The 18,001-nt window shown below is 39.7% G+C and overlaps 1 protein-coding gene across 4 annotated transcripts in view; it reads right to left on the reverse strand.

Annotated features, from left to right (window-relative positions):
* The window catches only part of PHLDB2 (pleckstrin homology like domain family B member 2), a 97,088-nt gene that overhangs the window by 22,757 nt on the left and 56,330 nt on the right, over nucleotides 1-18,001 (reverse strand). Inside the window, exons 7-15 of one of the 4 annotated variants that reach the window (XM_063126838.1) lie at nucleotides 14,442-14,570; nucleotides 12,206-12,361; nucleotides 10,795-10,905; nucleotides 9,727-9,816; nucleotides 7,427-7,570; nucleotides 5,190-5,363; nucleotides 3,667-3,801; nucleotides 2,231-2,330; nucleotides 286-300 (exon numbers count right to left, since the gene is read on the reverse strand). In XM_063126838.1, the coding sequence (XP_062982908.1) occupies nucleotides 286-300; nucleotides 2,231-2,330; nucleotides 3,667-3,801; nucleotides 5,190-5,363; nucleotides 7,427-7,570; nucleotides 9,727-9,816; nucleotides 10,795-10,905; nucleotides 12,206-12,361; nucleotides 14,442-14,570 (1,054 nt within the window). The remainder of the gene's footprint in view (nucleotides 1-285; nucleotides 301-2,230; nucleotides 2,331-3,666; nucleotides 3,802-5,189; nucleotides 5,364-7,426; nucleotides 7,571-9,726; nucleotides 9,817-10,794; nucleotides 10,906-12,205; nucleotides 12,362-14,441; nucleotides 14,571-18,001) is intronic. The other 3 variants (XM_063126839.1, XM_063126840.1, XM_063126842.1) reach the window with 3 other exon arrangements.

The following is an 18,001-nucleotide window of genomic DNA, read 5'->3' on the forward strand; positions in this document are numbered from 1 at the left end:
CCCTGATCGCAAAGGGGGAGCCCTACACATGCTTGGCAAACCTCCCTGTGGCAGATATTCTCTCTGATGCCTGGTTGGCAGGCAGGAGGGGCAGGGCTAGCAAGGGATGTGACATGATTATTAATTGCATGAGAGGGAGGGGGTGCCTGAAGGGCCCTATGCAAACCTTGGGACCTTCCAAAAATATTCCAGTGTAGCGATTTCTAAATGACTTGACAGTGTCCTTTTCCCCAGTGCTAAGCACAAAACAAACATAAACAACCACGCAAAGGGTGTTTCTCATACCTTTTTTGCCTTTTCCTGATTTTAATAAGACACAGAGAATTAGAGAGAGAGAGAGAGAGAGAGAGAGAGAGAGAGAGAGAGAGAGAGAGAGAGAGAGAGAGAGAGAATGTTATGTTGTAGTCATTTAAAAGCAGGAAAATGTTATTTAAAATAAATATTCTTAGAGTATGCAAAGGAAGAACTGTTACTGCAGAAATCAAAGATAGGAGAGATAGGTTTGTTAGTCTACCTCCTGGCAAAGCATTTTCCTTAGCAGAAGTATATTCTGGACTGCAGTATTAGCTCTCCCAATCCCAAAAAAGGCCTTATGGTTTCAATGGAACATATTTCCCTATAAATGCGTTTAGGTTTTGAATAAGACTTTTTTTGAAGTACCCACTTCTCTCAGAACGCCACAACACAACCTGAAAGTCTCAGTTATTTCAACAATTCTAACATTTTACAGATTTTGGCTGCAATCCCTTGTGGTGCACACCTGAAATAAGTCCCATTGAATCCAGTGGGGCTTATTTCTGATTAAACACATTTACGATTGCAGTATTATTTGTACTGCACATGTGCTAAGCCTGGCTCATGCCAATGAAACCTTGCCTGCAGATATCAGCAAAATGCGGCTGCAAGGACAGAGGCTTCTTACACCTCCCATTTGCCATTGTGCAGTTTTCCTTAGCACCTGTAAATGTGAAGGAGCACTGAATGTGTACCATAGTGGTACAACTTCAGTTTACTGATGAACAGCAGCTAAGAATCATTTTTCCTCCGTTAATGGTTTCAAAAATTGATGCTAGTTACTAGCATTCAAACTCAGGCAGGATCTACACTACTGCTTATAATGGTTTATAATAGTTATGAAAACTGTTCAGGTCCAGGACACATTACATACACCGTTTTCATAACATTTTAAAAGCATTATATCCTGCTTGGTGTAGATCGGGCCTCAGTTCAGGCAGTTGTTGCAGTAATACGTAATTCATGTCTAGTGAAGACTTAGGTAGCAGTTCCACAGATGTTACAATACATTATGGAGGTATCTTAAGCTTTAGGAATACATTCTGCAATACTAGAATCTCAGGTCAGCTGTTGGCCTGACCTTATGTAGGAAGGAGCCTTCAAGATCTAACTCACAGGTGGGCAACCCTCAGCCTATTGAGGCTTTCTATGCAGCCTGCTGGAGCTCCATGGAGTCCCAGCCACTTTCCCCCTCAACCCAGCCATCAGCTGGGCAGTGGAGAAAAGACTGCTATTTCCAGCACCAGGACAGTGAACTTGATTAGGATTGCTTGGCCCGGAGAAGTGGGGTGGGGGTGGGGAGGTTTTAACCTTCTTCTGCATCCCTAGCAATCCCAATACATCCAAGATAACTATTACTTTATCTCACTATATATATGTATATGCATGTGTGTGCATTTACATATTTGTGTATGCTGGGGCTGACGGTCAGGACCTCTGCAACTCTGCTGAGTATAGACACATCTTAAGAAATAAGAGAATTTCTAGCAATCCTCTCACATCTGACACGTAAACACTCTATGTGCAGGAAAACTGACATGGGGATTCTTAAGGGAAAACAGATCCCCATGTAGTTCCTGATGTGTACTGTGGGTTGGCACAGAACCAAAAGAAGAGATTTAGGTATGATTAGGAATGGAACATGATTTTTAGATCAGTCCAAACCAGATTTTGTAAAGCACTATCACTCAGGCAATAGCCAGAATAATTTGGAGACTCACAACCACGAAGATATGCTTGATTAGTCAATTTCTAAGTATGGCATCCTGTACTTAATCAGTCTACTTATACTTATTTAATGATTAATGTTAAGACAATGTAATTAACAGCCATAAAAGCATTGTGGCTGAATGAATACAAGTGATCAAATGAAGAAGAAAAGCAATTATTACTGTGAAAGTGGATTCTCTTTCATAACTTTCTAAAATAGCCTTACCTTTGTGAGACCTCCTTGATTCGGACTCCTTGGTTGTGGTCCCCAAACAATGAGGAAGTACACTGCCACAGCTATTGCTTTGTCCAAGTGGAAGATGAGCCTGCATGGAATGTTGCAGCTTTAGTGTACATTTTTTTTCATACCATTAATCTATAGAAGAATCTAAGTTCTGCATATGAATTTCATGAATGACTCTTGCTTTCTGTTCTATACACTCCTTTGCAAATTTGGAACTTGCATATCTCCATTCCTCTCTTCTGGTGAAATTCACAAACTTTTTCTGCATCTGGAGGTTGTGCATTCCAGCCTAGGGCCTCAACTAGACCTACCGGTCTAGCGTGACGGAGGGGTGAAGATCTTGCAATAATTTTATCGCGAGATCTCCCCCTGTTTACACATGGCGCATGACAACCTCAGGGGGAGAGGACGTTGCGCCTGCCATTTTCTTTTTCTAAAAAAACCAGAAGATGCACACGAGCACTCGTGCGCTCAAAGGTAGGTGTTTTTTTATTAAAGAAAAGTAAGCTCCCGCTCCCCCCACCCCACCCCCGATGGGTGCAGAGCTCCTGGGAAGCTCTGCAGCCCATGTGCAAGTCCCGGCTCCTCGCGAGTAACCAGGAAGAGCTGGGACAAACCGTAACGCCCAGCCACACGTTCCGCGGTCTCAGGGTCAGCCCGGGACCGTGGAAAAACCGAGCTCAAAGAGTAGGGCGAGATCCCGGGGCAAAGGAGGGATCATCCCTCCCTGATCCTGGGATCCCCTGTGCGTCACGTGGACGCACTGGGACAATCCCGGGGATTGCCCCGGGATAAAGCCCCATCTAGCTATGGCCTAGGAGAGCTGCACAAATTCCACTTTTGATATTGTAGGGAAGAGCAGGAGACAAGAACCATAAATGATGCCCACTTCCTCTCCCACCACCACATTTGCTAATGTCTGAAAATGCTCAAAGATAGGGCCAAACAACATATTACGCTAATCACATGGCATGTAGTTGAGACTGCGTTGTTGTCTGGTTTTACTCTAGTGTAAGCACATGCAGCCCTGATTTGGATTGGGATCACTGTGCTCGAGGAGGGTTAAATCTCCTCCGCCATTTCCCCCAAAATCCCCCCCAGAGGGGTGTTAAAAAAAGGAAAAGGGTCACTGTTGACTCCAGTTTGGCTCATAACCTGAGAGCTGTCCAAGGGAGGTAGGATTGCTCTCTCAGTCCCACTGAAATTAACGGGACCTATGTTAGTTGTGACTTACTTGGCTCATTAATTTCAATGGAACTTAAGCATGACTAATTAATCCAACCCACTGAGACTATATAACAAGATAGAGAAGATTATCCTCAACAAATAAAACCAAATTAAGAATTTAATTCTTGTCTTTCTTTGACAAACTATTGTTTTGTATAATGTAGATATTGTATTATAATCATACTGCTTACCTTAACACTTCGTCCAAGAGTAGAACTACTAAAATGGGGGGATACAGAAGAAGCCGTTTTCTTGCGCGGCAAAGTATCACTCATGTATGGACCCTCTTTGTGCTGCTTCTTTCTCTCCTCCAGATTTCTGAAGTGCTTAAAATATATAAAATTCCATTGTGCTTATATAGAAGCCTGCATACTCTAAGTATCTTTCTATTTCTTCTTTTCTTTTTTATAAAATCCACTGTGCATTTCTGAAAAAGCTGAACGTTATTTTCAAACAATGGGCAAGGAAAATGATAGGGCAGATTTTTAAATATCTAAAACGTCTTGAAGTGTGTAAAAATTACACCATAGGGAGAAAAAAATATTTACACTGCAATCCTAAATTAAGAAAGTTTTTTTGGGGGATGGGGGGAATAGAAAAAAACATGATGTCCATATGGAATGCCCAACAGTCAAGTTTAGCTTAGTTGCAAGTTATATTTGACCTATTCTGCACTTTGTAGCTCTACTAATGACATCCCCCCCACCCCATTTTTAATTTTTATTAAATTCGAGTGTGCTCTACAAATTTGGCAGGGTGGCTGGTTTCAGCATGGCTGCATGTTACCCACCCCTGGTATGTAGGATTGCATCCTTAAACAGTTTCCCCAAATGACTGGATTCACACAATTATAGAAGGAAAATAAGCCACAGTGGCTTATTTTTGCTCCCTGCTTGTGCCGGTCGTTTGATTTCCTCAATGATTGTGCAAACCCACCCAATGTCAACGATTAACACACACACAAATGTAAAAATAAAGAAATCATGATGACTAATTTGAGGGATAAATGACCAGGATAATTCCTTGAACAAGTTCCACTGATATTGAAGGGATTTGTACAGGAGACATTCTGAAAGCTTTGTGATCATATGTCCCATGTCATGATGGTTAAGATAAACAAACAAAGTGTGACATTTCCACTACAATAAAAAGTTTTCCATACAATAAAAGAATTGAAAAGCACTCTGAGCATGAAATAATGCGACATAAATTATAAATCATGGCAGCTACTGTCTGACCAAAAAGACAAAGTTATTTGGTCAAAAGGATTACAATGGCATTGTGATTGGATTCACTGCAGTTTATTTTAAACACAGGTTTTTATACACTGGTGTCATGGAAGTGAGGAGGGGAGCAATCTTGTGGTCCCTGGGAAAGCATCCCATGAACCATAGGATATTTCAGAATTCCCCCTCTGAGGCTGTAGATACTGCTGTTTCTGTCTTTTGTTTTCCCATCTGATCCAGCAGCTGGGGCTGTGTACATCAAGTTCTTTAGGAAATGCTAGAAATCCATCTATCAACCAGAGGGGAAAGGGAGTGGCAAACTGGATTCAGATGGCCCACATCCCCTTCCCCTCCAAACAGCTGATCCATTGACAGTATTTTAGCTTGAGCCCTGACTACTCTGCATGCACGCCATCTGACTGGGGCAGAAAAGTCCATGCAAAGATAACCACATCATTGTCAAGGCTGCCTGCATCCAGGCACGTTACCTGCGATTGCCTTCGGTGTTTCTTAGCTGGGAGAGGAGGTGGTGTGTCAGGTAAAGGTAAAGGCTCTACATTTGTAGCCCTGACCTCAGGCCAGTGGGCTGGTGAAAGTTGTGCAAGAGGGCGAGGAGAAAAGGAGTGAGGAAACACAAATCCAGAACAGAGAGATGGTCTTAGCTTTATAGAAAAGAGAGAAATTATATTCAGAGGGTTTTTTTAAAAAAAGACACATACGCTGCAGACATTAAACAAGGAGATACAGGTTTATTGTGGTGTAAGCTTTTGTGAACTACAGCCCTCTTTGTCAGATGCATGAAGTGTTATTAACAGTTGCCAGATGGAGAAAAATGCAAACTACACTTCCTCACATTTTGTTGGAGGTGTTTGGTTATAGATTTCTACTATTCTATTCAGGGTGGGGTTATCCAAAGCAACAAATAAATAAAATAAATGGATACTAACAATGAAATGAAAAACTCACTTCTTTTTTACTGACCCTGTTCAGATGACACACTAAAGCCACGTTGGTTAAGCATTTAGAGCTAAACATTATGGCTTAGTGTGTCATGTGAACCATTCTTAACCATGGTGGCTACATAACCACGGTTTAAATGCTCTCACTAACCATTTTGTTGCAAAAGTCTTAGCGGCTTAAGCGTGGCTTAGCGTGTTGTCATAACAGGCCCAATGTAGCTAAAATTCTTCCTCCTATTGTGACTAAACCATTTAAATTAAAATTAGGTATCCCAACTCAACTCTGATAGCTAACAGATACTGGGAAGGTTCTTACTTAATGCTAAACCAGGGTTAAGATCTGCTTACATAAGCAGAAAGAGCCCAAGCAAAGCCTTGGGATCGCTCATGTGCCCCCGCCCCCAAAACCTCTCCTCTTCCCACACAACCAGGAGAAAGAACAAAACAGAATTCAGTTTCACTTTGCCCAATTCCTGGTTTATAAGCATGTGAACTAGCAATAAGCTATCTTCATGGGTTATTAAGCTGGCCAGTTTAATAGACCAGAGTTTATTTAAAGGCATGATTCCTGGTCAACACATAATGACAAGCTAGGAACTGGCTAATGCAAAATGGAATCCTGGTTTATTTCTCCTCCTGACTGTGCGGGAGGAGAAGAGGGGAGGGAGGTGTAAGTGAGCCCAGCACTTCCCGTGGGCCCCTTCCTGCTTGGGCATGTAGCACTGACGTTTACCATGTTGTGACTGCAGTCATAATATATTATTCATAGCAGCAGAAGATTTACTTTTGATAACAAGTTTATTTCTTTTCAGACTCTCAAGTGAGCTAACAAGAAAAAGTGAGGAAAGCAGCCAGATTTAACATTCCACCCAAACAATAGTAAATATTGCTAAGTGACTTTACAGAAGGGGTGGGCAACATATGGCCTATACAGCACATGAGGTCCCCCAATCTATAGTGCACCACTTAAATTTGCACACTCACACAAAATAATCACCGCAAATCAGCAGTCTGCCATTGGCTTAGAAGTGACAAATGTAGCTTTAAGTTAATATAAGCTCCATAATATTTGCCACTGAATTCTTTTTCATAGTGGTTTGTTGCCAAATATTTGGCAGATTTTTGGCTGCCGATTTTAGGTTGTGCATCAGCAGATGTGCAGTCCATGGAGATGGGGGTCCAGAAGAGGGAAGTGGTCCCGTTAAGTTGCCCATTCTTGCTTGACTGCGTATTCTATAAACATTTTTGATTTAAACTCATCTTGCAAAAGATTAATTTTCTGCTTAAGGTGCTAAAATAACATGGCTGACTTTGAATATTAAGCATCTTGACTTGCTCCACCTCAGGCAGCAAAATATCTTGGACCAACTCTGCTGAGCAGTATCACATTTGCTCGAATGTGGAAACTTCCTGACTTTGTTGTTGTTCTCTGGAAACAAAGGTGGTGTGTGACTCTGCTGAGTGGGCAAAGGGAAACCATTTTCTAATTAACATTCTACAGCTTCTAGATCACTTGTACTTTCTCCTTCTGGTGGGGGTGCGGAGGAAGAGGAGGAGGAGGAGGAGGAGGAGGAGGGGAGTGGATGTGCCCAGGACATACACGAGATTTCTCCCTGAAATGAAGTTAACTTAGCTTTCTACCCAATCCATTTTAAACTGTAAAAAGTAATAATAATAATTCAATTTTACAGTTAACCTCCAAACACCAAGGGAACAAAATGTTGAAAGCAAAATGTATACAAATGGGAAATGTCTCTCAAACAAACCTCTTTATTTTGTGGCTGGCTCATCAGGCCAGCTGTGGAAAGTTCAGTGGGAACAGCATCAGCAGCAGTAGGGGGTTGAGTGGAAGGGGATATATTCGTGGAATTGCCATACGGCTCACTAATGTCATTTACACTCATATAACCCTAAAAGGAGGAATTCAGAAGTTAAACATAAAAAAGAAGCAAAAGCCAAAAGGCATGCAAGGGTATTAAGGTTTCCATTTTGCTGTGAAAGTTAGTTTAGAGCGATCCAGCCAATTGTCTGTGGTATTACAAAAATGCTTCATTAAATTATCAAAAATCATCAAAATTACATACACTGAAAAACTGAATGCTTTAGTTTTCTGAAAATGATTATCCAATGTTCATTGTATATGTTTTTATAATAAAGTATACCCATTACAGTTTAATATGTTTGTTTAGCATGTTTAAAATACAGCAGGAAAAAAATGAACTGCTAGATATCAAATGTAACTCCTGCTATCTCCCCTCAAATAGTCAGATTCATGGACAGTATGACTAATTCACGTTCACAAGGGCCTACCTGTTCAGCGTTCTGTCACCACACTGGAGAACAAGATGTCTATGGGAAGCCAACAAGCAAGAGATGAGTGCAATAGCACTCTCCTGCTTGTGTTCCTATCATCAGGACTAATAGCCATTGATAGCCTTATCTTCCATGAATTTGTCTAATCCCCATTTAAATCCATCCAAGTTGGTGGCCATCGCTACATCTTGTGGGAGCGAATTCCATAGTTTAACTATGTGGTGTGTGAAGAAGTACTTCCTTTTAACTGTCCTGAACCTCCTGCCAATCAACTTCATGGGATGAGCCCAGGTTCTAGTATTATGAGCTTATCCACTTCCTCCACACCATGCATAATTTTTGTACATCTCTATCCTGTCCCTTCTAAGCTAAAAAGGCCCAAATCAGTGTTGCAACTTTTCCTCATAGTTGCTCCAGCTCCTTGACCACTGGTTTCTCTTTTCTGTACTCCAGCTTTACAATATGCTTTTTGAGGTGGGGTGACCAGAACTATACACAGTAATACAAGTGAGGTCACACCATATACTGTATTGTACAAAGGCATTATGATATTGGTAGCTTTATTTTTTATTCCTTTCTTTCCAATTCAATGCTGTAGCCACTGGAAGAACAACCACATGAGGGCAGCTCTTCTCAAATAAGCTGATTTTATGAAGTGGCAGCCTGCAAATTTTTTGGTTATTTTCACATAAATCTTGAACAGAAGAGGAATTAAGCTTCCAGGTCAATCTCCTGCAACGTATGTCACTTCATTTCAAGGACCTACTATACTGCAACTGGATGTAGGAATCATTCTTTTAAACTTAGAAACCACCTGCCTTCAATTTGGGACTTAATTCACTTTTAGGCATTTAGGGACAATATCTGGTGTTTTGTAGAATACATTAATGATTTTGCTTTTTTTAAATAAATGGATCAGAGCAGCTGCAATTTTCAGTTAAAATATAAACTCTTTAAGGACTTCATTAGCAGCAGCAGCAGGAGGAGGAACAGCAGCAGGAGGGTTTTAGGCAAAAGCAAGCACTGAAAGGATACTGGAAGGAATTGTGTGTCATCATCCCCCACCCCCGAATTCTAATGGAATGCAATTCCTGAAATTCAGGTACAGTTCTAGGAGGCACTGTCAAAATTGTGTATAGTTCACACTCAGTATGAGCAAAATGGGGAAATATTGACATTTAACTTGGTTTTTGAAGAAATGCAACCTCATTTGGAAGGAGTTAGAAAGGCTTCAAATGAACACTTACTACATTTCTAGGGTTTGGTTATTATACTATTGTGCATGAATGATTTCCATACAGATGTGCACATGTATGTATATTGTCACTTTTGGAAATTTTCTGTAACAAACACAGGAATACCATGCCACAATGAAGCAGACAGAAGGCCAATGTGCTGGTGGAGGGGAAATGCATACAAAACAAATACAATACAAAACAAAACAAAACCCTAAACAAGACACAGGAACATGATCAAATTTTAACCTTCGTAAACTGCCCAGACAGCTTCAGCTGTGGGGCGGTACATAAATGGAATAAATAAATAAAAGAATTGAAAACTACCCTGCTTAGGTAAATTGACCATATTTAAAACATAAATAATTACAATTGCACTATCAATAGTAGCCCTTATACATACATAGAAAACTGCAACCACATGTCATTTCTCAGTGAATATTATAAAACGTGTTGCGATAAATCACAATCTAACATGAGTACAGCAGTAATCATTTTCTCCCAAGTTTCACTTTTACCTCTTTTAGACTGCTAGGACTTACAGGGAATCCTTTTCCTCCTGATAGTGAAGAGTATTTCTTCTCTAGATTGCAAAGGTTCTCTTTCTCCTGTTGAGAACAGACTGAAGTTACAAATTTTGACAGTCACTTATCTCAGATATAAACAAAGATGATCACACACGGTCTCGGGCTTTGTTCACACTTCCCTTCTCCTCTGAAATAACAGAACTAGTGTAAGAATATATGTAGTCAAATAATGCTTCACTTGGGGACTGTTCACAAGTAAATTCCATTCTCAGTTGAATACTTCTAGGAAATGCAAGATGTGCACGCTTCAGGAAAACAGAATGCTGGGAAGATTTGCATGTTTTGAAGACTCTCTCACACTACCTTACAACTGCTTTGTTCCCAATTTCAATTGCTCAAATTATATAGTTTCCCCCAGATCATTTGTATAAGTGTATACATGCAATATAATATTCAAACCTGCTTTGCACATGAATAAAATGAACACCTGAATCAGCTAAGCATTAATAACATGAGACTAAAATATGAAGGAAGTATCATTCAGGTAGATACATTACTGTCCCAGGTACAGCTCTCTGGCTTACCATAGTCTCACTATAACTCTGAACAAAGGTTAGCTACTTCCTCTTAAGATCTATCCAATCCCTAATTTATTTATTTATTTTTATTTTATCCTATTGCATTTATATCCCTCCTTCTTAAGGAACCGGTCAGCAAACATAATCCTCTTCCTCCACTCCATTTGTGAGGTAGGTTGGGCTGAGAGTCTGTGACTGACCCAAAGTCACCCAGTGGGTTTTTCCATCTGTTCACTCCAAATTTTATTATTTATAACATTCTGTAATTGCTCTATTATTACCCAGAGACACAAATACTGCTTTTTAGCATGTTTTTAAATCTAGCGTTTGCCATGCACAATTCCTTATAACAGAACCACCATGGTTCAGTTTAATAAACCTTTGCAAAATGATAGCACTGGTTGGTAACACAGAACAAAACGTCTCTGTAGCTATACAATTATCATACTGCTGTTTTAGAAAATCAAGAAAAAGTGCTTACCCTTTGCAACATCATTAGCAGGTTATTCTTCTCTTTGACAAAATGATCTTGTTCTCTTTGTGCCTGCTGGACAATATGATTGGCTTGTTTTTTGAGAGCAGAGATTTTTTCCTATTATAAAGATGAGATTAACGTATATTTAATGTGAGTTTGGGAATATCATCTATGCAGCACAGATCCTGTTCACCAGTAGTTGTGCTCCTAGTGCTAATAATCCCTCCTTAACATGTTTTTTTTTTTTTTTGTGAAAAGGGAAAGGATGAAAGAAATGCCAGGGTAAACACGAGAGAAGGTTAGAAGTTGAAGCCTAGTCATTTAGACTCCCCATAAAATTCCATGAATGAGGCAAGGCAATGGCGCAATAAAAGCTTTATACCCAATAAAAAATACTCATAGAGGAGATTGAAGATACTTCTGCACCAGCGACACTTTATTTCAGTTTTTCTTCACATAACAATATAGTGGGGTTGAAGAAGTTAATCTATTTATAGAGCAATCCAAAAAGCATTTATTCAGAAATAAGGTCCTTTTAATTTCAATGGAATGTAATCCCATGAAATTGTGCACAGGATTGCAACATGAATTCATTCCATCTCTATTCTTGTGCAACTGCTTATTTCAGAGCTTGGTTATATCTCTAACCTGCAGCTCTTCAGGTATTTTGGACTTCCAACTTCCATCAGTCCCAGCCAGCACAGTCAATATTCAAGAATGCTGGGAGTCCAAAACATCTGGAGAGCACCAGATTGGGGAAGGCTGCTTTAGGCCTAGATCCTGGAGGTGCAGCTTGTAACGAAACTGACTATTTAAACTGTGTATTTATGGACACTTTAGACAAGGTTTTAGGGAGAAAAGCTTTCACAGCTAGATTAATGGCTACAGAACTGTCTGAACACTGACTGTATTGTAGGGAAGACACAGTGCTTTATGCAAAGGTGCTAACCTCTCTCCTTTCTCCCATCATGGTGAGGTCTTCTACATGAGGCTGTTAATCCGCTGTATCTATTTTTGGTTTCGTTGCAGAATTGAAATTTGAGCACTACTTTCATTCCTGCTATATAAGCTCTAGGTGGCACTGGTATAGTGGAATAGTACAAATACAAAAGAAGAAACACGCTTTCTTTTGTTTTCACAATTAAATGCCACACTTCCCCTGCTCTAAAAGAATTTGCTGAAACTGCTGTTTAGACACAGAAACAAAACTGGAGGATCACAAAATTTTCTATGGACCCGTAAACAAAAAGGGTTTGTAAAATCCAAAATATATATAGATTCTCTCAGATATTGATTTTTGTTTACTGAACCAAATGAGAACTTCAGTCACACAGCTGATTCTGAACTGGAATCAAACCACAAAAAAGTAATGCGTTGACCCACTTTAAAACAAACAAACAAAAAACAGGTTTTTTACCTTTCTACTGACAATGGTGCGCTGATATTCAGCTACTTCACGTAGGAGTTGCTGTGTTAAATTCTCTTTCTCTTCATCCAACCTGCTCTCGTTTTCAAGCTGCTGAAACTCTAGATCTTCAAAGTGCTTGCTTTCCACCTCCAACAGGTCAGCATCCTTTAATAACAAACACTGGTGTGAATTTTAAAAAGGCATATAGTGATAGTGAAAACAGAGTTGCATCGCACTCCTAAACGAAAGCAAATCCCAGTTAGTTCAATGGGGCTTACTCTGAAGTGGGGTGCACAAGGGATGGCAGCCTAGTAAAGTAAATTCAAGTATTTATGGGCTGTTGTTCTTGCAGCAATCAGTGATATCAGATGGTAATTCACTTTGGGGGGAGTTTTCATGCTAATTATCTCTTGGTCACTCTGCAGCCTGACTAAGAGATGTGGTGCAACTATACAGATGGAAGGTCAAAGAGAAGTTTAAAAACAAGGGACCAGACTGGGTCAGCAGGTTTGACCTCTCTCACATTCTCCAGGGCTTCTCCTTCCATGATTGTTGCCTCTCATCAAGGAGTGACTGCAAGTTGGATAAAAGGGTTAACTCATAATTCTCTTGTCTAGGATATCAGCAGGACTCTGTTAGAAAGTGTTTAAATTGACCAAACACTGTACTTTAAATGAAAAAGAGAAGATGAGTCTGAACTGGAACATTTTGCTGCATTTCATTCCATTTTACTTATGCTGACATTGTCCCAGTAAAAGTCTTCAAACATTTCCCATATACTCCTGCTTCCATCTCTCATAATTGTGTGCTTTGTGTGCTGCAACAGCAAAACAACACAACATAAAAATTAACACCCACACCCACCCACTGAATTTGTATGATTGCACTCATACAACTATTCACCTAGGCAATAATTCTGAATTGGCCCCTACACACTGGGGGAACAGAACAGCGAGGAAAATCCAAAGGAACCTTGAAGCAGGATCATGAAGTATCCAGAGTTCTGAAAGGTCAGAAACCATTTCCTCCTCAACAGATGAAAAAGCTGCTGAATAAGTGGATTTGTGCAAAGTCAGATGAGAAAACATTTTAAAAAGGGAAATGGCTCCAAATATGAAGGAGAGGCTGAACACTGTCTGGGGAGAAGGAAACCACAAGCCTTTGTATCTCTAAGCAAGATACAACCTTTGAAAAACAAAACAAAGAACAACACCCTCCCTTGAGAAATGGCATGCTGAAAAGAGACAATCAATGATTACAGGCTCTGTCAACCAATTACAGGCTGCATCAGCTCCTTGTACAGCTATCAGCGTAAGAGAATATGGAAGGGATGCCATGTATACTTCTGACAGTCAGGGAGTTTAGACATTTCTTAACACCATGGGAGCTCCATCCAGTGGTGACTTTGCCTTAATGGAAACCACTTCTGCATGCACAAATTAGAGCGCTCAATTTTTGCTGATACTCCCCCCCCCCCGCACTTAAGCCTCCCACTTTTCTTGAAAAGTTGCTCCTAGGGGTTGAGGGACCCTCTAGAACACAATTATTTATGCATTTATTTAATAAAGTTATACCCTGTCTTTCTGGGCAAGAGCCTTCCAAGAGAGCCTATAACAATTTAAAAACAACAACAACAAATAACTTAAAATACAAGAATAGAATATGGCTGCAACAGGTAGAGGGAATCAGCAAAAAAAAAAAAGAGGGAAGGAAGTATTTAAATATAGTTTAATGGGTAAGAAACAGCTTCTGGAGGAGGAAGTGTCATTTCATGGCAGATTACAACTTCAAAAAGCCAGAGGCCATTTTATAGTGCTGCAAAAGAAAAACCTAAAAGCAACTGTAAATGTAATGAGAGTTACACATTAAATACCAGGTCACAATTATTATAGTTGGAAATTTATTTAAACTCACTTACAGCATAATGCCCCCAAACCCAACAAAATATCACAGTTACACACATAAACACCTCCCCACCATCTTATTAGCCAATGGCAAAAGGGTGCTAAGCATTAGCTGGTTGACAACTTTTGAAGTATGTAGCACAAACCAATTCTTAATCCACCTCTTTGCATTCTGTTTATTTGTCACCATGCAATCCTCCCATTAGCAATGCAGGAAACCAGTATTAAACCTCTGAAACAACAGGCAGTCAGTAAGAAATCTTCAGACACTTGTGCTCGGTCATGTTACAATTAACCAGTAGAAGAAGAAAAAATAACCAAAATGGATCCATGCTACTGACCCTGTTTAGCTGCTGTTGTAATTGTTCCCTCATGGACTCAGGGCAATTATCAAGCTGGGTCTTCTGCTCGGAGTAAAGCTCCTGAAGCTTTTCTAGTTTTTCCCTTTCAGCATCAAGCTTTATTTTTTCCTGGAGTTTGAACCAGAAAAATAAAGAACAGAATTACCTTCAAACCCAAGCAGTTGTTAGTGGTTCTGATGGTGTGCCAGGTAGAGTGGGGGTGGGAGTGAGGGGTAAGGCGATAGGGTGGGATTTGATCAGTACTAAAGGTCACAGCAGAGATGCTTCACATTGCTGGAGGTCTGCAGCAAATGAGCGTGTTCTACAGCATGAAAGCACAATTATCTCCGTATCATTTTAATATACCTGGCAATGCCAAATGATGTTTAGCCAACATGTTAGATTTATCCAACATTATTTTTATTCTGCAATTGTTACATCTCAAGCATGAAAAATTAAGTTTATCCCCTTATAAAATAGTTTTAAAAGATGAAGTCAGAAGACTGGAAGCTCAGGGACAGCCACTAAAAAGTTTCCCTACAGCTGCAGAAGGGGGGTAAGGCATGGCTGCAGGTTGCAGGTACCACTTGGTACACTTTTAAGCTGCTACCGCATTGCACATGGCCATTTAAATCCACCTTCAGTTCATGGCGATTGACATGTAATGTAATGGTTTGTCTCTAGGGGAGACACTACCCCTAACGTAAATATGTTGTGCTAGCATAAGGAATCTCTAGTGCAACACCAATAGCATTTGCTGGCATGAGCGGTTTTCTGGGGAAACCTGTAGTGCCAGCAAATGCTATTGGCATTGTGCTAGAAGTCATTTTACTCTGGTGCAACATAATTTATGTTAGCCATAGAGTCACATTCGAAACTTCGCCTTGGTTCCAAATCTTTCAAATTTATCTGTAAACCATATGAGTTAAAAACGTAAGATGTCCCCAATTAAAATGGGAATTTTGCCACCGATTAACACAGAGAAAGGGCTGCATCCTTACTTCTTCAGTTTTTTAAAAAAATAAATGCTAGGATCTGAACATGCCATGCAAATATTGCGTCATATGCAGCTTGTGGGCATACTCACCCCTAACATACAGTTAAGTCTCATTAATTTATTTTTTAGATTATCTAAATATATTCCTAAAACTCTGACATTCTTAATTAGTGAAACTAATCAAATTAAGGGAAGGGTTCATAGTTTAACCACAGGAGTCAATGCAGTAATCTGTTGTTGTTGTTTAGGAAATGTCCTTTAATACTTTCAAAATCAATGGTGGATTAGCTATTTAGAAACAGAAGGGACAGCATGTTAGTTTTCAAATGACAGAAGGTCAGAAAAAGATAAGATCTCACAAAGTGAACTAAATGGGATATTATCCAATATGACACAGAAGGAATAGGAAGAGGCAGAAGTATAATGGTCTTTAATACAGTTTATAAGCAGTGATAGGATGAACTGCAGCAGAGCATAGAAGAGTAACTGGTTTGGAGCAGGAAATTCTGTTTCAGTAATCAAATATGCTGAATGAACAGAATTGGTTCAATTCACCCTAAGGGAATGCTACTCTGATCGCTGAGATAAATTTGGTTCTCATACATTCAAATCCCTATTTGAAAGATGTTCATTTCCCAAAACATGTACATTTCCTTTAAACCCAGGTACAAACAGGTTGAAATTTGATATTTGGCCACTTACTGTGTTTCTCATGAATATGCTATTAGATGCTTGGATTTCTCCAGAAGAACAAAAGCTTTTAGACCCATAAATCCAGAGAAAGATCAAGCATATATGATCAACTAGAGCCTTTACCCTAGACCAGGGGTAAGGAGAAGGTAGATCTCCAGATGTTTTGAACTTCAACTTCAAGTATTCCTAACAACTGGTCATGTTGGCAGAGTCTTCTGGAAATTAGAGTCCAAAAAATCTAGAGATCTACGTTCTGTCCACCACTGCTACAGACTATTTCTTAAAAAAATATTGCACAGTTTCAGTTTTTAAGACAGCACTCCTTTTTACAACAGAAGAACAACGGATCTCAGATTTCAGAATTCTGTGGGCAAATGTTATTTCAGCATTAACAGTACAGAGTCACATTATCAATGTTTACACATATTCGTGAAAGAACTGTAAATATAACCCACTCCGGCTGGTTATTTTGACAACTCTCCATAAACAACATACATCAACTTATCATCTGCTTTGCTGGCACCTATTGATATTCCTGTACTTATCATTTCTTGCGGGGAAGGCTAATTTTGAAACCTGCTCTGTTTGCCTCCCTCATAATCTAAACAACCACTAGTACCAAACTGGTATACAAGGGGACTATTAACACAGTAAACTCCTTTCAAAACGATTCAAATTGAGCTATTTGTTTATTGTTTGCCCTAACAACTTCCAGGTTTCCTGCAACTGCAGCATTAAACTCAACCATATTTCAAGCGTCCAGCTAGTTTCCACCCTTTCATTCATTCATCACTTTATAAATTAAAGAATAGTATTCATCCTGTTAAATTAAAGATGCACTGGAAACTCTATAGTCTGTAACTCTGTAACAATCAAGAACTAACAACAGGATCTGCTGGCATATGTACCTGATGCTGCAGACTATTGCAGTTCCATATGGGGAAAGTAGTTCTTGCCTTAAGAGTAGACTTGGCCATTCAGCTAAAAGTTATTAATACAGAGAATGTTATTTTGTATCACTCTCTTCCCAATAGACCGTTCTGGATAACCCAGCCTCAGATCCTACTGGTATAAAATGAGTGTGTGTGTATTTGTGTGTAAAAAAAAAAAAAAAAAAAAAAAGATTCACAATATGATTATGGAAATCCACACAACAAATAGTTGTCAATGTTATAGCTCATGCATGGATCACTTACCACTAGAGGTCACTTTTTGCTATCATTCCTATGGGATCTATAATGTGCGCCTTCCTCCTGGAGAAATAAATGCCTTTATTTTCTAATTTAGCATTCTAGCCTTCTCCCAGAACAAACCTATAACCTTCCATTGGGCTGTTTTAACCCTGAGGTCTAGTTTTTACCTGTTAGGCCCAAACTAAAGAAGATGCTCAGTGATTGGGTTTCCTGTATTTCTAGCCACTGAGGGAAATGGGTGGGGGAACGCAGGCATACAAGAGCCTAAATACACCCCCCTACAGGGCAAAGAACAGCTTGGGGTGGAGATAATTTAGATAAGGAAAAGAGTAAAAAGAGTTAAGAACCATTTCTCTGGTACTTCCTCAAATTCAAATTCCTCCCATGAATGTGCTATTTGTGGCACTGAAGCCTTATATGGATTTAAAAGTATGGATAAAGGGGAGAGGGGGAGATGTTACACCCACCTCCACAGGATACCTAGTGTGAAAAATACCTGCATGGGGACTTAAGCACAGAGATGGGAATCATACAATTAGTACATTACACATTATAAATTGTGTTCTGATTACACAATTTGCATCTGTACATAGAGGGGAGCTGTGAAGATGTTCTTTTCCATACATGGACACTGGGTGCACCAAGACGGTGGGGTGAGCAGGCAGAACCACAATTCT

The sequence above is a fragment of the Elgaria multicarinata genome, chromosome 5, assembly GCF_023053635.1.
Source record: "Elgaria multicarinata webbii isolate HBS135686 ecotype San Diego chromosome 5, rElgMul1.1.pri, whole genome shotgun sequence".
NCBI classification, from domain to species: domain Eukaryota; kingdom Metazoa; phylum Chordata; class Lepidosauria; order Squamata; family Anguidae; genus Elgaria; species Elgaria multicarinata.